This window comes from Cervus elaphus, chromosome 29 (assembly GCF_910594005.1).
Source record: "Cervus elaphus chromosome 29, mCerEla1.1, whole genome shotgun sequence".
NCBI lineage: Eukaryota > Metazoa > Chordata > Mammalia > Artiodactyla > Cervidae > Cervus > Cervus elaphus.
Window position 1 is genome coordinate 50,258,177 of NC_057843.1, and position 25,740 is coordinate 50,283,916.

General features: G+C 41.4%; 1 protein-coding gene across 2 annotated transcripts in view; it reads left to right on the forward strand.

The window, feature by feature from the left end:
• Positions 1-9,129, forward strand: part of PCSK5 (proprotein convertase subtilisin/kexin type 5) — a 495,662-nt gene extending 486,533 nt beyond the window's left edge. For both annotated transcript variants that reach the window (XM_043891234.1, XM_043891235.1), the window contains 2 exons: positions 447-633; positions 6,163-9,129. In XM_043891234.1, coding sequence (XP_043747169.1) covers positions 447-633; positions 6,163-6,563 — 588 coding nt within the window. In that variant the 3' untranslated portion in view covers positions 6,564-9,129. The remainder of the gene's footprint in view (positions 1-446; positions 634-6,162) is intronic.
• Positions 9,130-25,740: the final 16,611 nt, after the last annotated feature.

The following is a 25,740-nucleotide window of genomic DNA, read 5'->3' on the forward strand; positions in this document are numbered from 1 at the left end:
GATGAATCCAGTGTTGATAAGTCTGATAGTTTTGAAAAAGAAACCCAGAACTGACTTATATGTGAAATATCCCAATTTTGAAATGTAGGCAATGAGTTCAAATTTTTTTAAACCATGAAATCCAACTGGGTATGGACCAAACAAAACTTGTCCTTGACCAGGTACAGCTCATGGCTGTCAGGGTGTAACCTGAGCTATCCTAGAAGCTTGTTCTCTCACTATTATCACCAGCAGATCTCAGAGGAAAAGCTCAACACTGGCTCCATCGAGTGCAGACAGCTGGTTCTGTCTTTCACCCAGGAGAGTTAAAATGGACCCAGAACAAATCACCTTTCTGCTATCCCCGACCTGCTCCTTCCTTCCAGAGGAGAGGGAACCCCCATCTGGGAACTCTCAGTGTCTGTTAATTTCTCCACACTCATAAGGAATCTGATTGTTCTTAACAGGGGGAGAAATTTAACTGTGAGAAGTGCCACGAGAGCTGCATAGAATGCAAGGGCCCTGGCACCAGGAACTGCACCGTGTGCCCTGCCGGCCTGGTGCTGCACATGGACCACAGCCGCTGCCTGCGTTGCTGCGATGCCTCCGGCCCCGCCAGTGCCCGGGAGTGCTGTGACTGCCGCCGGACCGCAGGTGAGGGGAGGAAGCGGGTCTTGCAGAAGCAGGGAAGGACGTGTCCTCAGGATGCTCACAGGAGCGTGAGGGGGAGAGGGAGGGGACGTTTCAGAGGACCAATAGAGCTGCCTTTTTTTCTAAGGACTGTAGTTGAAGTATAGTTGATTTATAATGTTAGTTTCTGGTGATTCAGCAAAGTGATTCAGTTACATATATGCGTTTCTGCTTGCTCAGTTGCTTCAGTTGTGTCCGACTCTTTGCGACCCCATGGACTGTAGCCCAGCAGGCTCCTCTGTCCATGGGATTTTCCAGGCAAGAGTACTAGAACAGGTTACCGTGCCCTCCTCCGGGAGATCATTCTGACCCAGGGATTGAACCCATGTCTCTTGCATTGCAGGCAGATTCTTTACCACTGAGCCATGGGGGAAGATATATATGTTTTATATATATATATATATATATAAAGATATATATATTTATATATAATAGTCTTTCATATTTTTCCAGTATGGCTTATTATAAGATAAAGCTACCTTTTTATTGAGTGCTTACTATGTGTCTAGTATATTTGGAACTTTCTGTCCACTATTTAAGTAGATACTATCAATCCCATTTTACTGATGAGAAGCCTTAGGTTCAAAGGATTTGATTAGTGTACCCAAGTGTTTCCCTGCTGGCTCAGACATTAAAGAATATGTCTGCAATGAAGGAGATCTCGGTTTGATCCCTGGGTCGAGAAGATCCCCCTGGAGGAGGGAATGGCAACCCACTCCAGTATTCTTGCCTGGACAATTCCATGGACAGAGGAGTCCATACCAGTGTTAAGAGGCTCATGTGACATTAGAATATGGGTCATTTGCACTCAAAGCCAGCATTCTTTCCACTCCTGTGCTGCCTCCCAGATTCAAACTCAAGCAGGTCTAAAGTTTCATCTTTATAAATTTATAAACTTTATTCCTTTTGTGTTTTTTTTTTTTTTTTTTTTGGTTTTTCCTTTCTTAGGGAAAAAGGAAAAGAATCACCTATCACAGAAACTGATGCCAATATTATCTTGATTCTGTTGAAAAATCATTCTGTGGAAGTCAGTTCAAATCCAGGGCTCCCATTAGAGACTTAAGACATTTTATAAGTGAGTTTTTATTGAAGGCTTTCTTACAAAACCCAATTTACCAATTCCAACCCCTGAACTGTCTCCCCACCCCAACCCCACTTGTATAAATACTTGGTTCTCATTGGCTACAAGCTTAGAAAGGCCACAAATGGAATGATATCTTCTAAAAAGAAAAATATAAATTCTTTTTTAAAATTTAATTTTAATTGGAGGCTAATTACCTTACAATATTGCAGTGGTTTTTGCCATACATTGACATGAATCAGCCATGGGTTTACATGTGTTCCCCATCCTGAACCCCCCTCCCACCTTCCTTCCCATCCCATCCCTGTGGGTCATCCCAGTGTACCAACCCTGAGCACCCTGTCTCATGCATTGAACCCGGACTGGCGATCTGTTTCACATATAATATACATGTTGCAATGCTATTCTCTCAGATCATTCCACCCTCGCCTTCTCCCACAGAGTCCAAAACACTGTTCTATACATCCATGTCTGTTTTGCTATCTCACATATAAGGTTATCATTACCATCTTTCTAAATTCCATATATATGCGTTAGTGTACTGTATTGGTGTTTTTCTTTCTGGCTTACTTCACTCTGTATAATGGGCTCCAGTTTCATCCACCTCATTAGAACTGATTCAAATGTATTTTTTTTAATGACTGAGTAGTATCCCATGGTGTATATGTACCGCAGCTTTCTTATCCATTCGTCTGCTGATGGACATCTAGGTTGCTTCCATGTCCTGGCTATTATAAACAGTGCTGCAATGAACATTGGGTGCACGTGTCTCTTTCAGTTCTGATTTCCTCAGTGTGTATGCCCAGCAGTGGGATTGCTGGGTCATATGACTAATTGGAAAAGACCCTGGGAGGGATTGGGGGCAGGAGGAGAAGGGGACGACAGAGGATGAGATGGCTGGATGGCATCACCGACTCAATGGACATGAGTTTGAGTAAACTCCAGGAGTTGGTGATGGACAGGGAGGCCTGGCGTGCTGCGATTCATGGGGTCACAAAGAGTTGGACACGACTGAGCGACTGAACTGAATTGATGGCAGTTCTATTTCCAGTTTTTCAAGGAATCTCCACACTGTTCTCCATAGTGGCTGTAATAGTTTGCATTCCCACCAACGGTGTAAGAGGGTTCCTTTTTCTCCACACCCTCTCCAGCATTTATTGTTTGTAGACTTTTGGATAGCAGCCATTCTGACCGGTGTGAGATGGTACCTCATTGTGGTTTTGATTTGCATTCCTCTGATAATGAGTGATGTTGAGCATCTTTTCATGTGTTTGTTAGCCATCTGTATGTCGTCTTTGGAGAAATGTCTGTTTAGTTCTTTGGCCCATTGTTTGATTGGGTCGTTTATTTTTCTGGAATTGAGCTGTAGGAGTTGCTTATATATTTTTGAGATTAAATCTTTGTCAGTTGCTTCGTTTGCTATTATTTTCTCCCATTCTGAAGCCTATATTTTCACTTGCTTATAGTTTCCTTCATTGTGTAAAGCTTTTAAGTTTAATTAGGTCCCACTTGTTTATTTTTTCTTTTATTTCCATTACTCTGGGAGGTGGGTCATAGAGGATCCTGCTGTGATTTATGTCAGAGAATGTTTTGCCTATGTTTTCCTCTAGGAGTTTTATAGTTTCTGGTCTTACGTTTAGATCTTTAATCTATTTTGAGTTTATTTTTGTGTATGGTGTTAGAAAGTGTTCTAATTTCATTCTTTTACAAGTGGTTGACCAGTTTTCCCAGTACCACTTGTTTTGTCTTTTCTCCATTGTATATTCTTGCCTCCTTTGTCAAAGATAAGGTGTCCATAGGTGTGTGGATTTATCTCTGGGCTTTCTATTCTGTTCCATTGATCTATATTTCTGTTTTTGTGCCTATACCATACTGTCTTGATGACTGTAGCTTTGTAGTATAGCCTGAAGTCAGGCAGGTTGATTCCTCCAGTTCCATTCTTCTAAAAAGAAAAATACAAATTCTTAAAACATTCTATAGTGCAAAAGCATATCATTTCTTTGGGATTCAGCTACATCATGGCTTGACAAAAAAAGAGACATCATATTTATGGGAGCCTGTCAATTTATAAAAAAAGTAAACCCCAGACCCCAAACCACTACTAGCCTTTTCTGTTTTATTTTTTATCAACATTTTCACTTACTTCTAAATATCCTCTTTCCAAAAACTAATTATTTCCTCCTTTCAGCAATCCTGCCTCCATGAGCAGCTGGTTTTCCCAGCTCTTCACACGCATCCACCTTCAGGGTCTGATTGCTTATTATTCATGTTGTATCAGCTAAGAATAATAACCCTCAATACATTGATGGCTTTAAATGAAACTAGAAGTGTGTGCATGTTGGATGTAGAGTTTCAGCAAGCCTTTTACAACTAAGAACTACTTATTCAGCTTTCCTGGGCTTTCTTTAGCTCTTGAAGATTCACCTGGGGCAACTCTGCAAAAGACTAAATACTCTCGATTACCTGCTCATTCTTTACTGAGTCACTCAGCTCCTTCAAAGAAGAACCCATATCACAGAGTCTGACGCTAACTCTCCAGGCCTAAGACTGGAGGATAGTAAGACAGGATTGTATATGATGCCCTGTTAATTGAAACAACCTCACAAGGTCTTTTATTGGGTCTCCTGTCTCAGACAGGGTTTATCACAAAGTACCACATACAGAGGGCTTCCGAGGTAGCTCCAGTGGTAAAGAATCTGCCTGCCAATGCAGGAGACACAAGAGACATGGGCTCGATCCCTAGGTCAGGAAGATCCCCTGGAGGAGGGCATGGTAACCCATTCCAGGATTCTTGCCTGGAGAATGCCATGGACACAGGAGCCTGGCAGGCTATGATCCATAAGGTCACAAAGAGCCAAACACGACTTAGCAGGCACACACCACACACAGATTGCAATCCTTATTGCTTATTACTTATCCTTCCCTCTAGTGCTTTAATATTTCCTCCAGTGGAAAAATTTTGTTCTAGTATATTAATGATAAAAGTAGTCATGATGGTATTGTTACTTTAGGAGATGAAATTCTGTTTGATGGGCAAAATCCCACGAGGATGAAAGTTAGGATAAAATTAAAAAAAAAAAAACTTGTTTATCACTAGCAAAAAGAGAAGAAAAGAAACACATAGTGGTGATGATGATGAATCACACCTAATTGGCCAATATATATTAAGCAAAAGTAACCCTAAAATAACTGGCACAGTATTATATTCATTAAGCTAGTGTACATAATGTACCTAGAATCTCATAAAACATCCTGAGGGCAGAACTAGTTGGTTCAAAAAATATTTATGGAAAACGTACTGTTTTATTTAAACTTGTACATCCAATAAAGCCTGCTAGTTTTTCTTTCTAGTTCTTTCATACTCTCATACTCCCATTTGGTGGGTTAAAGAATAGAAAAAAAATTAGGTAAATCATACCACCTGAATAAATGAGTGAAAATGAGTTCATCACTGAGTTATGAAACTGTTTTGGTTGCTCCATGTTCTCAATTAAGTCATCGAAACCAAGGATGATGAATGATAGAGAGGCAGAGCTGTCAGCTTCAGAAATCTTAGCTATGATAGAAGAAATCTATCACTCAATTTAGCAGTCAGAATTTAAAGATGAGAGGGAAACAAGAATTTAAAGATGGTAGTTTTCTTCCCGTCAGATAAGGTCCACAGGATGTCAGAAAGTAAAAAAAAAAAAAAAAAAATTGCCAGTGTTTTGCCCTCCTGTCTCCAGATAGTAGCCTAAAGTAGGGATTCCTGGGTTTGAATTCCGATCACTCCACAAACAACTTCTAACCTCTGACGATGTGATAATTCACTTTCTCTCTGTGGGTCTCTGTTTCCTCAACTATCAAACAAGACTGACCTGTGATTTCTATGGCCCCACACAGCATGAGTCAATGGTTTTATAAATAATCTGTTCCTGTCTTTGAATGATGGGACAATCCTGTTGAATCAGGTTTAAATGTAAACCTGATTTAAAGCTGGGGAAAAGACTCAGTCTTAGAAAAAGCTAATGTTGAAACAGAAATAGAGCATTTAACAATAACTGCAACCTGGTCCAGAATGGAATTTTTCTCTCAAGAAGGAAAGAGAAGAATCGGTTTGGTGAGGTTGGACCCTTGATGACTGACCTGTGAGGTGTGGGTATGACGGGGGCCTCCCTTTGGCCCCCAGACTGACCTTCACCCTAGAAGAGTTTGTTGGTGTTACCTCAGATGGGCTGAAACTCTACAGAGCAGCTGCATGTACTCCAGGAGAGGGATATGCTCTCTAAGGAAATCAAAGACAGTGGTTCTACTATTTTAGGTTCAAAAGATAAAGGTGAAACCCTTTACTTCAGAAACTAATTTTCTCCATTCCATTTCTTCTCTTCCACCCTTCCCCTCTGTCCTCTTCCTTTGGGATCATCTTCCAACAGATGAGTGTATCCTTCAAGCAAGTGAGGTTGAGCCTGCAGGTGAGCGTTCCAAGACAGCCCTGTTGATGACTTCCTCCATTATGCTGGTGCTTCTGCTCGGGGCAGCTGTGATTGTCTGGAGGAAATCTCGGAGCAGAGCCAAGTCAACAGAAAAAGGCGGCTATGCAAAGCTGGCTGAACCTAGCGTGTCTTACTCCTCCTATAAGAGCAGCCATCGTGAGAGCTTTGAAGAGGATCAAGTGATTGAGTACAGAGACCGGGAGTATGAGGAGGACGATGATGATGACATTGTCTACATGGGCCAAGATGGCACTGTCTACCGGAAATTTAAGTATGGGTTGCTGGATGATGACAATGAAGATGACCTGGAATATGATGATGAGAGCTACTCCTACCAGTAAACAGAGGCCATGCCCACCCCACCACATTCCGCTCATGGGCATGCATGTGAGCATTACAGTGTTGGATTTTATCCCAACATACCAGGCTGACATTGAGGGTGTTTGTCTTCTTAACCAAGAATCCAACTAGAGTATATGAGAGTGCTGAAATATTTTGTTCTTCTTTTGGATGGTTAAACTCAATTAACCATAATTATTCAACCATGATTGAGAGACAAGGATAAAATTTGGAGGAATTGTTCTCAAAACAGTATCTCAAGACATAAAACATAGGAAGTTTTTTTTAAAAAAAGTGAAATTTTTGTGCAGACCATTTCATGTGATTAAAAAAAAAGAAATAGACCTATAGAAATTCTGTTTCTCAGCTGCATTTTAGCGATATTTGCTACCTTATCAATTTCTGATATTTCTGTAATTGATTTTGGGGGATGAGGAGACAAAAGAACTGTTTGTCTTAGGGGATTTTCCTCCCCTTTTAGTTCTCTTGGGGCAGAGATTTGTTCCTTAAGAGACCACTAAAGAAAGTTCTCCTCCTCATGCCATTTATACCAATTACTCCAGCTCACCCCTGAGTAATAGAGACCACCTCTGCTGAGGCTGATCAGGATCTATTTACAGACGGGAGAAAAGGCATGAGAGGTTGCTTCATAGCCAAGGAAGCATGCATCCTCCATGCCTTGGTTCCTCTGCAGTAGTCCATAGTCATGATGATTCTAGAGCAAGCCCAGGAGGAAAGACATCACCATTTCTAGGAATGGTCAGTCTTACACTCTCGTGAGTTTTCTAAGGGTGTTTCTGGTTAGAAACAACAGCTAAAACATCAAGTAATAAAAGAAAATTGGCAATGTTAACCTAACATAAAATGGGATGAAATGACAAAAACTTCAGATACTCTTTAAAAAAAAAGACTTTAGCTACTAAATTAAAGAGCTTTTATGAACAGCCCATCACAGAACTGTGGGCTTGCCACAGAAAAAGTTAGAATGGAGTCTAACATGGATATTCCCAACATCCTGCTCACCAGCTTAATCCAGCTGCTGACCAGCCTTCCAACACCCTTCATCTCTATGATTTTTGTTTCTAGACATCCTAGGCATCCCTTTTTCCATCCTCCTGTCAAGTATACTCTTGGATTTGTGCACACAGGACAGTTTTTCTGCAGGCAATACAGAGAAGAGCTCCTGCTAAGTGAAATTAAGTAAGCAGGGTTTTATGTATTTCCTTGTCAAAACAGAAGTGATTGGCAGTCTTGGGAGTGAACCACCAGAAAGAGATATTTTCAGATAATGAGGACAATCACACACAAAAATAAATGTATTTCACACTATGTACTAGGTACCAAGCTAGATAATTCCTTTTAAAAACCCACCCCATTTAATATCACTGTAACTTCTTAAGGTTGGTACCATTATTACCCTTTTTTTAAATAGGAAAGCTAAGGCTTATAAAAAGTTAAATAGCCCAAGGTCACAGAAAGCTTATCAAGATTTAGGGGAAAAAGGATGACTCTAAAATGTGTGCTCCTAAAAACTATGCTACACTGACACGAAGTAGAAAAAGAAGCATCCTAAATCTAATAAAGGCCTATCTTACTTTATGACATGGCAATACTATTATCTTTCCTGAATGTGTACATTTTCTTTTTTTAAAAAAACATATCACTGACACAGGAAATCTTTGTAAAGAAGTCTTCGGTTTACTGAAGGCCTCTGTGTTTCTTTAAGGGAAAGCTCTTAAAACAAAGATTGGCAAACTTTCTCTGAAAAGAGCCAGATAGTAAATACTTTAGGCTTTGCACAACTATCAGCTCTGCCATTGTGGCATGCATGCAGCCAACCCACAACAAATGGGTGGGCTGTGCTCCAAGAAAACTGTATTTATGGACACTGAAATTTGGATTTAAGATAATTTTCACGTATCATAAAATAGAATCCTTCTTTTGATTTTTTTCCTCAGTCACTTAAAAATGTGAAAAGCCATTCTTGCCTCAAGGCAGTAAAGAAACAGGTGATGGGCCAGATTTGGCCAAGAGACTGTAATTTGCTGACAAAAATTCCTAAGACACCATGTATATCACAGACACATATGATATGGTCCAAAAAATTTTGATCATTTAAAATCACCCCTTGAAAACCTATCTGAACCCTTTATAGATCCTTTTCCAAATCTTAGAAACAAATAGAAATACATATAAGATAGCCATCTCATCATGGAGAATGGAATGGCAATCCACTCCAGAATTCTTGCCCAGGAAATCTCATGGACAGAGGAACCTGGTGGACTACAGTCAGTGGGCTTGCAAAGAGTCAGACACAACTAAGCGTGCATGCACCAGCCGTTTTATCAATGGAAGAATTCCTCATTGCTTGTTGTGTAATTGGAGTGTAGCCTATGGAAATAAGTATTATGTTTACACTGTGTTGTGCATCTTCCCTGATAATTCAAAACTCTGATGAACTGAGTCTGACATTTCTTTGTGTAGCCTGGAAATCATTTCCCAAGAAAATTCTGTCTTTAGGATACACAATTAAGCATTAAATGAGGTCAAGATGACCTTGAAAACTAAGAAAAATTGTGTCATTATTCTCTGTGATCCTAAAAAGAAGGCTCAAACTGTATATGGGTACTTTGACATCTTTCCTTCTTTGTTCACAGTTAGGCCATATTATTCTCAGACTTCTTCTGATATTCCACTAACTACTATCCAAAGAGATAAATATGTGGTTGGAAAACAAAGTCACCTTTTGGTTTTCTGTTTGCTAATAACTTGGAAATATTGAGAATCCTCATAGACTGGAAATACACCAAGAGGCTGGGCAAGAGCTTGGAAAGTTCTAGTTCATAGAAAGTAATTTTAAAATTTAAAATGAAATCAAAACCAGATAATGCTATAGTGGCTAGCTTATTAATGAATTACTTCTGAGGAGATCAGTCCTGGGTGTTCACTGTAAGGACTGATGTTGAAGCTGAAACTCCGATACTTTGGCCACCTGATGTGAAGAGCTGACTCATTTGAAAAGACTGATTCTGGAAAAGATTGAGGGCAGGAGGAGAAGGGGACGACAGAGGATGAGATGGTTGGATGGCATCACTGACTCAATGGACATGAGTTTGGGTGGACTCTGGCAGTTGGTGATGAACAGGGAGGCCTGAGATGCTGTGGTTCATGGGGTCACAAAGAGTCGGACGCAACTGAGCAACTGAACTGAATTGACTTTTTATGTGATTAGTATTATGCTTTACCAAGTAAGAGTACAAAGCAATGAAAGTGCTTCTTTCCCCTCCCTTTTATCTTTCTACTTCCAATGACTGAGTTAGTCATATCAGTGATAAACCTTCTTAAAAATAAAATTCAATTTGTCAGTCCCATCATCACTGGGTCAATTAGGCTCTTAGTCTCTCTCATCTGGACCTTTACTATAACACTTCTCCTGACTTGTTGCTGAACTTCAGTCTTTCTCCCAATTTATCTACCCTGCTATCATGGTCATTTCTAAGTTCTCTCAGATCATCACATTCAGGGCTCACCATCACCTACCTTGATTATAACATTCAAAATTTTGCAGGATGTGACTACTGCCTCTGTCTCCAATCTTAACATCCAGCAGTTCTTGGCCCCTCCTCATTTCCTAGCCTCTCCACTTACACTCAATAGTACTGAATTGCTTCTAAGGTCTCTAGGGTATATCTTGTTATCTTATATCCTTGGGCATACATTGTTCACTCTCCTTGGAACATTCTACCCCCACCCCTACTTTGACCTGGGAAATTTCTAACCATTCTTTAAAAATCATATTCCCTTATAACCTCTCTTGGGAGCCCTTCCCTGACCTTCTTGAAGAAGGTTAATCACTTTATCACTTCTCTGCTACATAGATACTATGTGTAAATAGTAGTGTGCTTTCATATCATACTCTGTTATAACTGTTTCGTTTACATCTATATCTGCTAAGAGACTGGCTACTTCTTGAGGCCACTACTATTTCCTTTCCAGAACCTAGCACAGGGTCCAGCATTTGATAAACAACCAAGAAATATTGATGGAACTGAATGTTAAGAAGACAGGACTCATAAGTATGAAGTAATCAGGTAATGATATAGACATATATTATGCAGTCCATTCCTATTTAGTCTTGAGTGTAAGTGATAAGGCAGGTGGTGCTGTTGCTTCTGTCAGTTAAATATGAGAAGTATGAGATAAACACAAATTAGACCTTGTTAAGGGTGGCTTCGTGGGAAAAGGACTCATGCTTGGATTTGATTTGAAAAAGAAAAGAGGATGCAGAGTGTATTCCTCAAGGAAGGCACTGGAGTTAATAAGTTGTTGACCTGGCCTTTATGATAATTATAATAATGTTTATTCACTAAGTGTGTGTTAAGAATTTACCACATTCTAGGCATTGTTTTGGAAATAACAGTGAGTGAAATCAATCAAATCTTGGACCTTAGGAATTTGCAGTCTAGTGGGGGAGAAATAAATAATAACACAGCTACCATTTTTGATGTCTTCTATGTGCCAGCCACTATCTTGGGCCCTTTTCTCATATGACCTCATTTAATCCTTACAGCACAAATGCTGTAGAGTAGGAATGTGCTCCCTCTTTACAGATGAGTGCCATCAGATGGGGTGTGAGTGTCCAACTGGGATGTGAATCTAGAACTTTAGTCCATCTTCCTTCTGCTGTACCACCCTGCTTCTAAGGGAAGACAGAATATGGCCTTTGTCAATAATCCCTGGATTTCATTTGGGATTTTTTTTTTTAGCTATATGGAATTTGAATCATCAAAAAGTGATGCCAGGGAAGCACCCGTGGGATGCTGCAGTTCAGGTGCCTAATTTCACCTAGAGGCATAGTGTTGAGGGGTAATGAGGAAAGAAAGAATTTTAGGTAATTGTGCACATTAACTGGGTATAAGTCAAACTATTAAAAAGTATTCATGAGAAAATAAAATTTTAAAAGATAAAAGGTATTCATGAGAGATTCTACCACATAAAAGAAAAAAAAATTCAAACATTAAGAATTTCCAAACATGGAAATCAGAAGGGCATCAAGTGGGGAGAGAAGACTGCTATTTAGAGAAACTGGAGATAAAGATTTTAGGTGCTGAACACAAACACCCGACATGGGAATAGACCTTTTAAGATCTGTTCAGAGTTAAGGAGGTCTACTTCAGAGCTCATGAAAAAAGAAGCTGCTTAGGGTACCACCCAGTTGAAGGCTGAAGTTCAGATGCCATCAACTGAAATAAAGAGTAGCCTGCATTTTACACTGAAATGTAAGAACTGTAAATAGATTGTGTTTCAAAAGGAAATATATGAATTCTATCAGTGAATGCTTAGCATAGAATCTGGGTCTAACTAATCACCACACATAAACAACATCTGATACTGAAGAAGTGAGATCAAAACTTGAGGCTGTATTTGGAATTTCACTTTTAAAGCCTCCTATGTCAACCTGGGGAGAGTGAAAAAGCTGGCTTAAAACTCAACATTCAGAAAACTAAGATCATGGCATTCAGTCCCATCACCTCATGGCAAATAGATAGGGAAACAATGGAAACAATGACAGACTTTATTTTCTTGGGCTCCAAAATCACTGCAGATGGTTACTGTAGCCATGAAATTAAAAGACACTTACTTTTTGGAAGAAAAGCTATGACAAACCTAGACAGCGTATTAAAAAGCAGAGACATTACTTTACCAACAAGGTCTATCTAGTCAAAGCTATGGTTTTTCCAGTAGTCATGAATGGATGTGAGAGTTGGACCATAAAGAAAGCTGAGTTCCGAAGAATTGATGCTTTTGAACTGTGGTGTTGGAGAAGACTCTCAAGATTCTGTTGGACAGCAAGGAGATCAAACCAGTCAATCCTAAAGGAAATGAACCTGAATATTCATTGGAAGGACTGATGCTAAAGCTGAAGCTCCAGTATTTTGGCCACCTGATGTGCAGAACTAACTCAGTAGAAAAGACCTTGATGCTGGGAAAGACTGAAAGCAGGAGGAGAGGGGGATGACAGAGGATGAGATGGTTGGATGGCATCACTGACTCGATGGACATGAGTTTGAGCAAGCTCTGGGAGCTGGTGATGGACAAGGAAGCCTGTTTTAAAAAGTCATAAGGTAAAAAAAGAGTTGAGGAATGAAGTCTGTTTTACTCACTTACACAGTCTTAGTTACCAACACTAGGTAGAAAGGCCATTCATTTATTTATAGAAATGAAAATCATTGCATTTGAGTGTCTTTGGAGCTAAGGGTAGAAGCTAGAACAAGGTCCCACAGCCATGCTTAACTGTAAAGAAGACTTGAAAACAAGTATTTGGTATAAGGATATTCGATTACTGTGACGAGTTTAGCACAATCATGACTAATCTTCTAGGGCTTTGCCACCAGAATGAAAGTTTTCCATCATTCAGAAAGAGGAGGGTAGAACAGAGTAGCTGTTAGGTAGCCTGATAAGAAGGCCTCTCTAACAAAAGTGTTCATTGATAAGAACTGATCCTAGCCAACAAGGGAAATGATGTAAGCCTTGCTAAAATATTAAGTGAAAAAGAAATATGTTTGTACAACAGAGAATTATAACTAATACTAGAGCAGAACCAGATTGAGGTCTGGAGCATTATCATCCCTCTGACTAAGTTATTGTTATCCAGGAAGGCTCTTTGTTGTCCAGAAGTGTGATTCTGGACCTGATAAGCTGATCCTTGAACAATCTGGGTTTGAATTGCCTGGGCTCACTTACAAGCAGATATTTTTCAACAGTAAATACTAGAGTACTGCTGTGTTTGGTTGAATCCCCAGATGTGGAGGAACCGCAGATCTGGAGGACCAACTGTAAATTACACCCAGATTAAACCCTAATGTTGTTTAAGGGTCAACTATCAATTCTGCCGTGTCCTTTAGGCTTTTCATTTTAAATGATAGAAAAGTCAGCCCAAACTGGCCTAAATACAAAAGGAATTTGTTGGCTCATTTAATCAAAAAGGTCTAGGGCTAGGGGTGAAATCAGGTACTGCTGGAAATGGGGCTCAGACAATGACATCACGTACAGTTTTCTCTCCATCTTTTGCCTGTCTTTTGCTATATCAGCTCCATCCTCCTTGGAAGTCTCTCTCACATTGACAAGATGAGGGCCTGCAATATCAGACTTCTCGGTCCACTTCCAGTAGGAAAAAGGCCCTATCTCCAATCACATCTCAGGAAAATTTCTGTGCTATCACGTTGGCTCGGAAAAGGCATTTGCTAGTTTCCAGTTATAAATACTCCACCTGTGGCCAATTTCAAGCTTCAAATGTGATGTCAATTAATATGCAGTTGGAAGAAATGTAAAGAGGGGAAGCAGTATATAGCATTTCTATCACACAGATGCATCAGATTCAATAACCTCAAGAACACAGCTAATAGTAGAATGTAAAATAATTAGGAAGTTATCAGGTTTGCTTATTTGTTACCTGAGTTTTTAATATAGCTTTAGTAGAAAGTCTTATGACTTAATTTTTTTAGTAATAGCTGTGTCTGAGTGTCTACCAACTGGTTCACAAGATTCCTGACAAATTAGCAACTGGGTTTCTAATGTGGGACAAGGCAGCTTCAGCGTTCCACTTTTCCACTCTTTTTTAGGTAGAATCTTTTCTATGATTTTTTTTCTTTCTCTCAATAATAAATATCTCATCAAGAATTTTCTTTTTTTCTCACAAGTTCCCCCACTCTAATACTCTCAGAAGACAAAAAAGTAGTAATAATGGTGATAGTATAATTATTATTATTATGCTCATTTCCACAAGCAATCAAAGAAAAGCAAATTTAATCAATAATGTCACAGCAAAAACTGTTTTAATTATAGCGTATAATTCTGAAGTTCTGTCCACTGCCAGCGATAGTGACATGGACAATTTCATGTATTACTTGGTATAGGGTATGCCAATATATCATTTTTTCATTCCTACATCACAAACTGCCACAAATTTAGCATCTTAAGATAACATTCAGGACTTCCCTGGTGGTCCAGTGATTAAGAATCCACTTGCAGTGATTAAAAGTGCAGGAACATGGGTTCAAATCCCAGTCTGGGAGGATCCCATCTGCTATGGAGCAACGAAGCCCACTCGCCCTAGAGCCCGTGCTCTGTAACAAGAGAAGCCTTTACAATGAGAAGCCCATGCACTGCAACTAGAGAATAGCCCCCACCGGCTGCAGCTGAAAAAAAAACAAACCTGTGTACAGCTGCGAAGACCCAGCACAGCCAAAAATAAATAAATAATTTTTAAAATTAGCATCCATTTATTATCTCACAATTTTATGAGTCAGAAGTCCAGGTGGGCTTGACTGGGTTCTCTGCCTGAGTCTAACAAGGTCAAAATCAAGGTGTCAGCCAGGCTGGCTCTTACCTGGAGGCTCTGGATAAAAACTGTTTTCCCAGGTACTCAGATTGCTGACAGAATCCAGTTTCTTGTGGCTGTAGAATTAAAGTTCCTGCTTTCTTTTCTGGCTGTCTGCCAGAGGTCACTTGGCTCCCAGAGGTAACTCTCTGGGTTTATGCATGCCCTCACGGTGTGGCCCCCTTCAAAGCCAACATCCCTGCATTGAATCCTTCTCAAGCTCTGAATCTGATGATCCCTCTCATTACCAGCTGAAGAAAACTTTGCATTTAAAAGGCTCATGTGATTCCTCAATTAGGCCCACCTGGAGAACCTCCCTTTGGCTTCAGTGTAACATAATCACAGGCATGATATCTCATTGTATTCAAGGTCCTGGGGATTAGAGCGAGAAATCTTGAGGCCTTGAGGTGTTATTTTAGGATTCCTCTTACTATAACCAAAAAAATTATTTTACAAATCAATTTAACAAAATATGTTAGTCATTTCAATGTGTGTACTATTTGAATTCACCAATTCCCTGCTAGGAAATATTATAAACAGAACCAAAGCATTAAAAAATCATCCCTGTTTATAATTTAAAACTACTTTACAGAATTCTAATTGCCAACATTCGCTGGATCATCAACAAAGCAAGAGAGTTCCAGAAAAGCATCTATTTCTGCTTTATTGACTATGCCAAAGCCTTGACTGTGTGGATCACAAGAAACTGGAAAATCCTGAAAGAGATGGGAATACCAGACCACCTGACCTGCCTCTTGAAAAACCTGTATGCAGGTCAGGAAGCAACAGTTAGAACTGGACATGGAACAACAGACTGGTTCCCAATAGGAAAAGGAGTACGTCAAGGCTGTATATTGTCACCCTGCTTATTTACCTTGTATGCAGAATACATCATGAGAAACGCTGGGCTGGATGAAGCACAAGCTGGAATCAAGATTGCCGGGAGAAATATCAATAACCTCAGACATGCAGATAACACCACCCTTATGGCAGAAAGTAAAGAAAACTAAAGAGCCTCTTGATGAAAGTGAAAGAGGAGAGTGAAAAAGTTGGCTTAAAGCTCAAATTCAGAAAACTAAGATCATGGCATCTGGTCCCATCACTTCATGGGAAATAGATGGGGAAACAGTGGAAACAGTGGCTGACTTTATTTTTCTGGGCTCCAAAATCACTGCAGATGGCCACTGCAGCCATGAAATTAAAAGACACTTACTTCTTGGAAGGAAAGTTTTGCCCAACCTAGACAGCATGTTAAAAATTAGACACATTACTTTGTCAACAAAGGTCTGCTAGTCAAGGCTATGGTTTTTCCAGTGGTCATGTATGGATGTGAGAGTTGGACTGTGAAGAAGGCTGAGCGCCGAAGAATTGATGCTTTTGAACTGTGGTTTTGGAGAAGACTCTTAGAGTCCCTTGGACTGCAAGGAGATCCAACGAGTCCATCTTGAAGGAGATCAGTTCTGGGTGTTCATTGGAAGGACTGATGTTGAAGTTGAAACTCCAATACTTTGGCCACCTGATGCAAAGAGCTGACTCATTTGAAAAGACCCTGATGCTGGGAAAGATTGAGGGCAGGAGGAGAAGGGGACGACAGAGGATGAGATGGTTGGATGGCATCACCGACTCAATGGACATGGGTTTGGGTGAACTCCAGGAGTTGGTGATGGACAGGGAGGCCTGGCATGTTGCGGTTCATGGGGCCGCAAAGAGTCAGACATGACTGAGTGACTGAACTGAAGTTTACAAAGACTATACAAAATACCCTATGATAGTTATATATAATAAGCAAGGTATAAAAATTCATGTACACTACCATTTCATGTGTATTTCTGAAATTAAAAATCTATGTGGATTATGCAAGCTGAACTGTAAAAAGCCAAGAAAAACAACATTATCTGTCCCCAAAGAGCTTAATACTGAGGTGGAAAAACAAATACATGGACAAATAACCACAAAATGAGGGAGAATGAAAGCAGTACAATAATTCCAGGGGGAAAAAGAAACACAACAAAACCATTGGAACACAGAGACTGTTAGATAAAGCAAATCGATGCACCTACAACCTTTCTGCGGAGAAATACTGAGGAAACACTCATTCTTCACTAAAGTGATACGTTCTGGTTAAAGGGCCATATACATATTCCATAACCGGCCAAGTGCTTGACCTCTAATGAAATCTGTTTCTCCTCACACAACTTCCACACTCTCTACAAAGCAACTAGCAGAAGAGTTTCTTAATAGAAATCTAAATAGAAATATGTATACTGTGACTGTCCAAGAGAAGCCATGTTTCTACAATAAAAACCTCCTTTCTCCCCAAGACTTAAAAACCTCAAATATTAAGGTTTTGGCTACAGAGCCACAGGTGATCTTAGTCATGTGCCAAGAACATTGGAAAAGGAAAGCCAACAGGAATTTAGACCCTCTCTAGGTCACTTTCACTGTGAATCCATGTAGAAAAACCCCTAGATACAGGATTGGAACATGGCCAGAGAAGAAAGTCAGGAAAGCAGGCGCATCTGAACTGTGGAGGTGAAAACTCAGGAAAGCCTCCTTTGCCCCAAAGGGCTGAGCTGAGGATGCACAGGTAGGCATCACACTGCTTCACATAGCCAGTCAGCAGTGGGCTGGACTTCAGACATCAGGTTGGAGAGGCAGATGTGCAAACAGGACAGGCAGAGGCAGGAGATCAGCAAGTCAGACAACTTGGTGAAAGTAAAACTCTCGTCTGGGTGCTGCAAGATTGTCAAAAGGTGGTGGTTGGCCTGGTTCCAAAGTCCCGGGTCTCAGGCCAGCAGCCTCATAAAGATGGCTTCGGAAGTATTTTCAGTATCGATCTGTTCCTGAAACAAAAGAACACAGAAACCTAATCAAATTGCACATCAAGAAGTGACTGGGCAAGGATAGAATTGACAAAGGCCAGGCTTTGTGATACTTATCGCTGGGCTGTAAGGGATCAGAAGGGATCTTTGTGACGGATGCTCCAGGATTATCTAAGAACAATGTCTCTCTCTCCCTCCCTCTCTTTTGGCCTGGGATTGAAATTTTTATTCCCCGTGATCCCTTTGGCCAAACTCCATGAGTCCTTTACTGCCTTCTCAACATGCTTTGCAACACAGCTGTATAACATGTGGATAATTTCTCTGTCCTGTTTTTCTGTTGATTTTCAATTTTAAACAGCTGTTTGCTGTTTCTCTGTCAAATCAGTTTCATCCGTTGTAGGTGTATTTCTGTAGGCCTTATATAGACCTGCCTGCTAACACTTGCATGTGAGCATTAAAGGAGATAAGACCTGTGAAAATCTATGGTAAACCCTAAGGTGCTATACCAATGTTATTTCCCCTGTTCACCTCTAGTCCATCCTAGGCAGGCATGCCACTTATACTGTGGAAACTGGGAGAAATCAAACAATATTCATGGGGAATTCCCTGGTGGTCCAGCGGTTAGGACTGCTGTTTCCATTTCAGGGTGCCATGGGTTAGATCCCTGGTTGGGGAACTAAGATCCCACAAGTACGCTTAAGAAAGAAAGAAAGAAACCCAAAAGACAAAACAGAAAAACAAGATTCTCAGGCCAACCCTCTGGGTGTGGTTTCTCAGAAAAACTAACTGGGTCAGTCAGAGGAAGCTATGTAAGTCGTGGGACCCAGAATAAAAATTGAGAATTTCAAGATGGCGGCAGCAGAGCATTGAAACTAAGCCTGGGGCCCTTGCAAGCATCAGACCCTGTTCATCTGCTCAGGTAGCAAAGCCATAAAGCTAAACATGACTTCAGTATATTCAGAGCAACGTGAGATTTGCAAAATGCATCCACTAATGCAAATGGGTCCAAGTATTTAGATCGCAAAGGTGCTAACTTTGGGGAAAGGGGATGAGAAGGTCTTTAAGATCTATAAAACATGTAGCTATAGAGACAGCATTAAGGAAGAGTTCAAGATATTGGAAGAGGAAGGATTTCTTTTCAGGATAAAAAGCTAAATCAAAACACAACTGATCCTCCAGTCAGGATAACTTCATTTCCACCGTAGCTCTATGAGATGCTGATTGAGTCTTTGGAGATGATGTCAGGGGCTGTGCTTTGTATATTGTAAGCTTGTAAACTGCAAAACAAAGTGTAGACTTTTACCATTGCCATTTTTAAGGGTAGTTCTTGGTCCTTTTAGAAAAGACAGACACACATTCTGTGTTGGTCGCCACCTAGATGCAGTTGTATACTCCCTCCAAGGCAACAGATAGAGAGGATTTTGCGTGTGTGCTAAGTCACTTCAGTTGTGTCTGACTCTTTGCAAACCTATGAACTGGCCCACCAGGCTCCTCTATCCATGGGGATCCTTCAGGCAAGAATATTGGAGTGGGTTGCCATGCCCTCCTCCAGGGCATCTTCCCAACCCAGGGATTGAACCCGTGTCTCTAATGTCTCTTGCATTGACAGGTGGGTTCTTTACCACTAGGAACCCCCCTTCACCTAGGAAGCCCCAGGAAGGACTTTATAGTCTCCCAAATCAGCCTCTCCCTCTGTCTCTCTCTCCCTCTTTTTTTGTAGTTTCCACTGCCTCTGGGCTAAAAAGAAAAGCAAACCACCCTATCAGTTTGTTAATTTTTTGTGTAACCTGCGTGGACGTCTTTGCCTTGCTCAAAAGGGCAGTTAGGGTGGGAGGAAACGCTGGACATAGTTACCCAGCCTGACCTTCCTTGGGTTGTGACGCCAGAGCTGTGTTTACCTAGCTGAAGGGCTGGGAATGTTGGAATGGAGGGAGGAGACTGCATGGATGATTCGGGAGACTACACCAGCTCTCATTTTCCTGCTGATTTGCCAGCTGTTCTGAGCGGCAAAGAGAGAAGAAATTTGTAAACTTCTCTATCATGTGGCTTCGTCTATTCCCTTTCTCATATCTTTTCCAAAAACCTTTTTCAATAAACACAAGTAGACAGCAGAGGATGTCTAGGAGAGCAAACTCATATTTCCTCAAGGGTAGATTTTTGGCATCTGCAGAAAAGTCTCCAGTGCTACTGTTCTTTCCTTCACATCTTGAAGGTACTGGAAAAAATAAAGGGACGTGATGCTCCCTTATTTACTGCATCTGGGTGAGGTAGAAAGTTCGTGATTCCTATCACAGAATATGTTCAACATATGGGCTTCCCAGGAGGTGCTAGTGGTAAAGAACCCACCTGCCAATGCAGGAGTCGTAAAAGACACGGGTTCGATCCCTGGGTGGAGAAGATCCTCTGGAGGAGGGCATGGCAGCCCACTCCAGTGTTCTTGTCTGGAGGATCCCATGGACAGAGGAGCCTGGGCGGGCTGCGATCCATAGGGTGACAAATAGTCGGACATGACTGAGGTGACTTAGCACACACACACATATATCTACTGTGGACCAAAAATATACCAGGCACCACATGGGGCTGATGGAGAGCAAGTCAAATAAAGTGCAATTTCTTTGGGAAACTGTATGTTCCTCAAAAACTGTCTTATTCCACTTTGTATCCTTAATGCACAACAGAGTGCTAAAACGCAGTAATTGCTCCATAAATATTTGTGGAGGGCCTCTTTGCTCACAGAAGTCATTGTCTTTAGCTGAGCAATACTAGACTCTCTGCATATAATCTAGGAAAGAGTTGGCAGTGTCCTTAAAGCTACAGTGTTATCTTTGGCCAGAGGAGGAAATAACTACTTTACAACAATAATTAGCATTTATCAAGTAAACACTTTTTCAGGTACTGTGAGAACCACTACTCATGGATCAACTTGTTTAATCCTTTTGTCATAATAACCCGATGAGGTAAGCGCTTTTGTTATCCTTGTTTTACGGTAAGACTCTAAACCAAAAAAAGGTAAAATAACTTGCCCAAGTTTGAATAGAAACTGGCTCCACAGGCCTTGTTTCTAATCTCCAAAACTACAGCTGCCTAATCCTTCCAGAACCAAGCACAGAAGACCAAATTAAAACAGGGGCTCTGGAACGTCTTTTGACTATGATCCACAATTTAAAAAAATTTTTTTATACCAATACCTGTATAAAACTGAAGCAAAAGTTTCAAGAAAAGATACTTATCTAAATTACATTTTTTCCATCATTTTCTTTTTTTTTTTTTTAAAGCTTGCTACCATCAGTTAATTTGATTTCACAATGCATAGCTTAAAAAACCCTGGGTGAGGGAAAAGAATTCAAGATTACCTGGCTGACTCTGAGCTTGCTGTACTTAAAATGGATTCTCTGAAATTTCTCTATTGGGCCAAATATACTGCAATGTTTGTCATGCATCCAAGCCCCTTTTAGGCCCCTCGGAGCCCGAGCCTAAGGAAGGAAGGAAATCCTTCCTCTCCTCATCTTCTGTTACTTCACTGCTCCAGGCTGCCATCTTGGGTTTAGATTTGGCTCCAGCCAACAAAGGTCCATATAGTCAGAGCTATGGTTTTTCCAGTAGTCATGGACAGATGTGAGAGTTGGACCATAAAGAAGGCTGAGTTATGAAGAACTGATGCTTTTGAATTGTGGTGCTAGAGAAGATTCTTGCGAGTCTGTTGGACAGCAAGGAGGTCAAACCAGTCAATCCTAAAGGAAATCAACCCTGAATATTCACTGGAAGGACTGGTGGTGAAGCTGAAGCTCCAATACTTTGGCTGCCTGAGGTGACGAGCCAACTCATTGGAAAAGACCCTGATGCTGGGAAAGACTGAGGGCAGGAGGAGAAGGGGGCAACAGAGGATGAGATGGTTTGATGGCACCACCGACTCAATGGATATGAGCTTGAGCAAGCTCCGGGAGATAGTGAAGGACAGGGAAGCCTGGCGTGCTGCAGTCCATGGGATCACAAAGAGTCGGATGTTGACTGAGAACTGAACACAACAACCAGCCGTATCTGCATTTCTGGTCCATGAGAAGCAGGCACCTTTGCCCCTTACCCTCTCCCCTCCACTGAGGATGAAAGTGCCCCCTTCTCTCTGCCCTGTTGGCTAAGGCCAGTCCAGCTACAGCTTCTCATACAATTTTTATGTCCCACTTCCTAACTGAGGGCCCACAAGCTCTCTGTTGGATACACTTGAAGGGCCTACAGACAGAGTACACTGCTATTTATCTCCAAAGGAACGTTCCCTCTTCCCCTCTTCAACTCCACTCCCTCATAAGTAGAAGATGGGTGGTGGGCAGAACAGCTTCACATTCTTTTAGCCTGGCCTAGATTTCCTAGGATTTAGTATTGAAATATGGGGGATTTAGCATATCTATTACAGAGATTTTCTCCTTGGCAAGCTCTTCCAAAAGCAGGATGAAAAGAAAGGCTTCATATTCACATCATTTTACAGATGGATGGGCTATGGGTAAGTGGAGGGAAAGGCAGAGAATGATCAGAGGCTTGGCGTCTGGGATAAGCAGAGTCTGGGGGTTACTAGGGAACATGAGCTTGCCGTGGAGGGTCCATATGTGATGGAATGAAGACTTATATGTGTCTGTGAACTTTCTGCCTTTTTACTACCTCAACTAAAAGGTTGATCTCAGCATTGCTAGCTCTATCCTGTGTCTAAAACACTCCAGCTAGTAGAGGAAAGAGCCAAGCAAAGATTAAGCTGCCGTGTCTGCAAAAACTGCAAATTCACAGGGAGCTCAGCTCAGTGATCTGTGACGACTTAGAGGAGTGGGATGGGAGGGGCGGTGGGGGGGAGTCTCAAGAGGGAGGGGATAGATGTATACATAGAGCTGATTCAGGGGCTTCCCCGATAATCTGCTGGCAATGCAGTAGACCCAGGAGATGCTGGATGGATGCCTGTGTTGGGAAGATACAATGGAGGAGGAAATGGCAACTCACTCCAGGATTACTGCCTGAAAAACCCCATGGACAAAGGAGCCTGGTGGGCTCCAAACAGTCACAAAGAGTCAGATACAACTGAATGACTAAATGTGAGCGTGATAGCTGATTCATGATGTCATACTGCAGAAACTGACATAACATTGTAAGGCAATTATACTCCAATTTAAAAAATAACTTTTAAAAATAAAGCTAACTGATGGGCCTGGGGATTGTCCTCACCTACCACTCCACCATCCATAGCTCCCAGACTCCCATATACTCAACTCCTCCAGGACTGGGAGGCTAAGCCTGAGTCTACTAAGACTTATTCCCACCTATAATGGGTGAAGACCTGGGTTCCACACTCAGCTCTGAAATTTTCTGCCAACACAGTTCAAGTGGGTCTGAGTTTACTTTTGACTTCCAGTTTCTTCATCTGAAGTGTAGTTACAATAACACCTAGCAGGATGCCTCAGACTTCTTGTGAGGAACAATGAAGTGATGTGAGTAAAGATACATTGAAGCTCCTGGTACAATCACTACAGTTTACCACCCGGCAATAGATAAGATGGAGAGAATGTAACCACTCCCATCTTGAATCTCTATAGTGGAACATGAGGACCTTACTCTTCTTTTGAATGTTCAATGTGTGCCTAGTTATCTATGCTTGACTTTTAAAAGTATATTCTTACAAAGAACAGGATCTCCTTCGTGTAGTTAATCTGTTGCAGTGATATTTCACATTAGCCATCCCTTTGCAAGACTGTTTCAAAAGAAATGAAGTAAACTTTCAAAAGGGGAAGAGAATCCAAGATAACACTTCCTACTATCTTCTAAAACTTCAAAAAAGTATTCAAACCAAAGCAATAGGAAACAACAGAGAATAGGCCTAGCTGGTTAGACGAAGAGTTAGGGGGAAATCCTGTTTTTGAAATGTGGTGGAAATCTCAGAATATTAGCATTACATTTTGTCAGGTTCAGGAGATAGATTTGAAAAAAAAAAAAAAAAAACCCACTTCATTTGACACATCCATTTGTCATGGATGGGAAGCCTTTAATTCATTTGAAATATAAGCAAATCTGTAAGCAAAACAACTCCCCAGGCAAAGGTAGAAAATATTTTGAAGGCTCAGAGAGGCCGAAAAGAGACCTGAGATTAACCTGAAATTCCCATGTGTGACTCCTAGTTAGAAGCAGGTATTTTGTTTACGTGGAGCCAAGGCAGAACCCACACCAGGGAATCCTCTTGAAGCCCCCGAAGGAGCGACTCTTCTAGGATTTATATCCATCTGCTTCCTGAAAAGTGCTTGCAGTGCTGTCTCTTACACATACAAATGAAATTGTTGACATGGAAATTGAGGACGTGAACCCTGAGGGAGGAGGGTGTGAGTAGGTTAATCCATCCAAGCAGAAGTTTAAATATTTCCTAGCAATGGAGCCCTTTAATCAACCGTAGTTTCTACCAGACAGTTGAGAGTGCTGCCTTAAACTAAGGAGAGTGGGAAGGGGCAGAGGTCCGCTGGCTTGCCCATTGCCCAGGGCACATCCACTAGGCTCTGCAGCTCTTTGGAGAGCATTTTGAAAATTAGGGTTCTAGGCAATTATAGGTACTGTGATTGAACACTAGCCCTGAGCTAGCTGCCTGCAAATCAAGATAAAAAGGGAGATATTGTGGATCACCTTTTCTTCCTTCAATAAAACAAAAGTTTTCTTCAGTCTCTCTGAAACATTCTAATTTAATATAAAGAATGCTGTTCGGAGTGGCTGAAGGATGGATGGCATATACTAAGATCATTTCCTTCGGAATTAGATAATAGTAGTGGATATTTGTCTTTTTTTTTTTTTTAATGCCCAGTATCAGAAGCTTCCCAGGTGGCGCTGGTGGTAAAGAACCTGCCTGCCAAAGCAGGAGACGCAGGATTGATCCCTGGGTTGGGAAGATCCCTGGAGAAGGACCAGGCAACCCACTCCAGTATTCTTGCCTGGAGAAATCCATGGACAGAGGAGCCTGACAGGCTACAGTCCATGGGGTTGCGAAGAGTTGGACATGACTGAGCACACACATGCACAGTGTCAGAACCCTTTCTGATAAATATATATATATGTGATAAATATATTAGGGAATTTATTTCCCGCTGTGTGAGCCTTGCTAGAAAAGTTCCTCTCAAGAGAAGCTGAAATAGCCAGTACTGAGTTTTCCAGCCCCTTTTGCAGGTAACACATGGGCACGTTGCCGAAGCTCGGCCTATCTGATCCTAATCACATAAATATTGGTTTCTAGGGCAGCAGAGCCAGGCAGCAGTGTGGAGGGCATGGATCTGCTGGCGTTTGATGGGAAGTTGTGACTTCCCTAGTTAGCAGCAGCGGCACTGCCCTCAGTGAATTAGCTCTTTGTGGTCATTCTGGCCCTGCTTTGAGGTCCCCTTTGCTCAAAGGTCCCCTTTTCCCACCCAGTCTCCAGCTTTCCCGTCTATTCCCTGAGCTACCCATCATCCTTCCAGTAAATTCCTTTCTAGCCTAAATCAGCCAGAATCCATTTGCTTCTTACAAACAGATTCCCAGCTGAGACGTAACTGCGAGGCTGTCTGCTATGGGAAATATAAAAGATCAAACAGTGCTGTGCTTAGGTGCTCAGTCGTGTCCGACTCTTTGTGACCCCATGGACTGTGGCCCGCCAGGCTCCTCTGGCCATGGGGATTCTCCAGGCAAGAATACTGGAGTTGATTGCCCTGCAAGGGCTCTTCCCAACCCAGGTCTCTCGCAATACAGGAGTATTCTTTACCGTCTAAGCCACCAGGGCCTGTTCAAACTCAACCTCTGCTATCCCAGAGTAAAGTCTGTGGCCAAAATGCAGAGAGACACAAAAGATTTAAATTAGGTTTGCATTACCAAACAACCTAGGTTTTAGAAATTTAAAGGTAAGTTAAGTTTTCTGGGACTTCCCTGATGGTCCAGTGGTTAAGATCCCACACTTCCACTACAAGTTCTACTGGATGGGGAACCAAGATCCTGCAA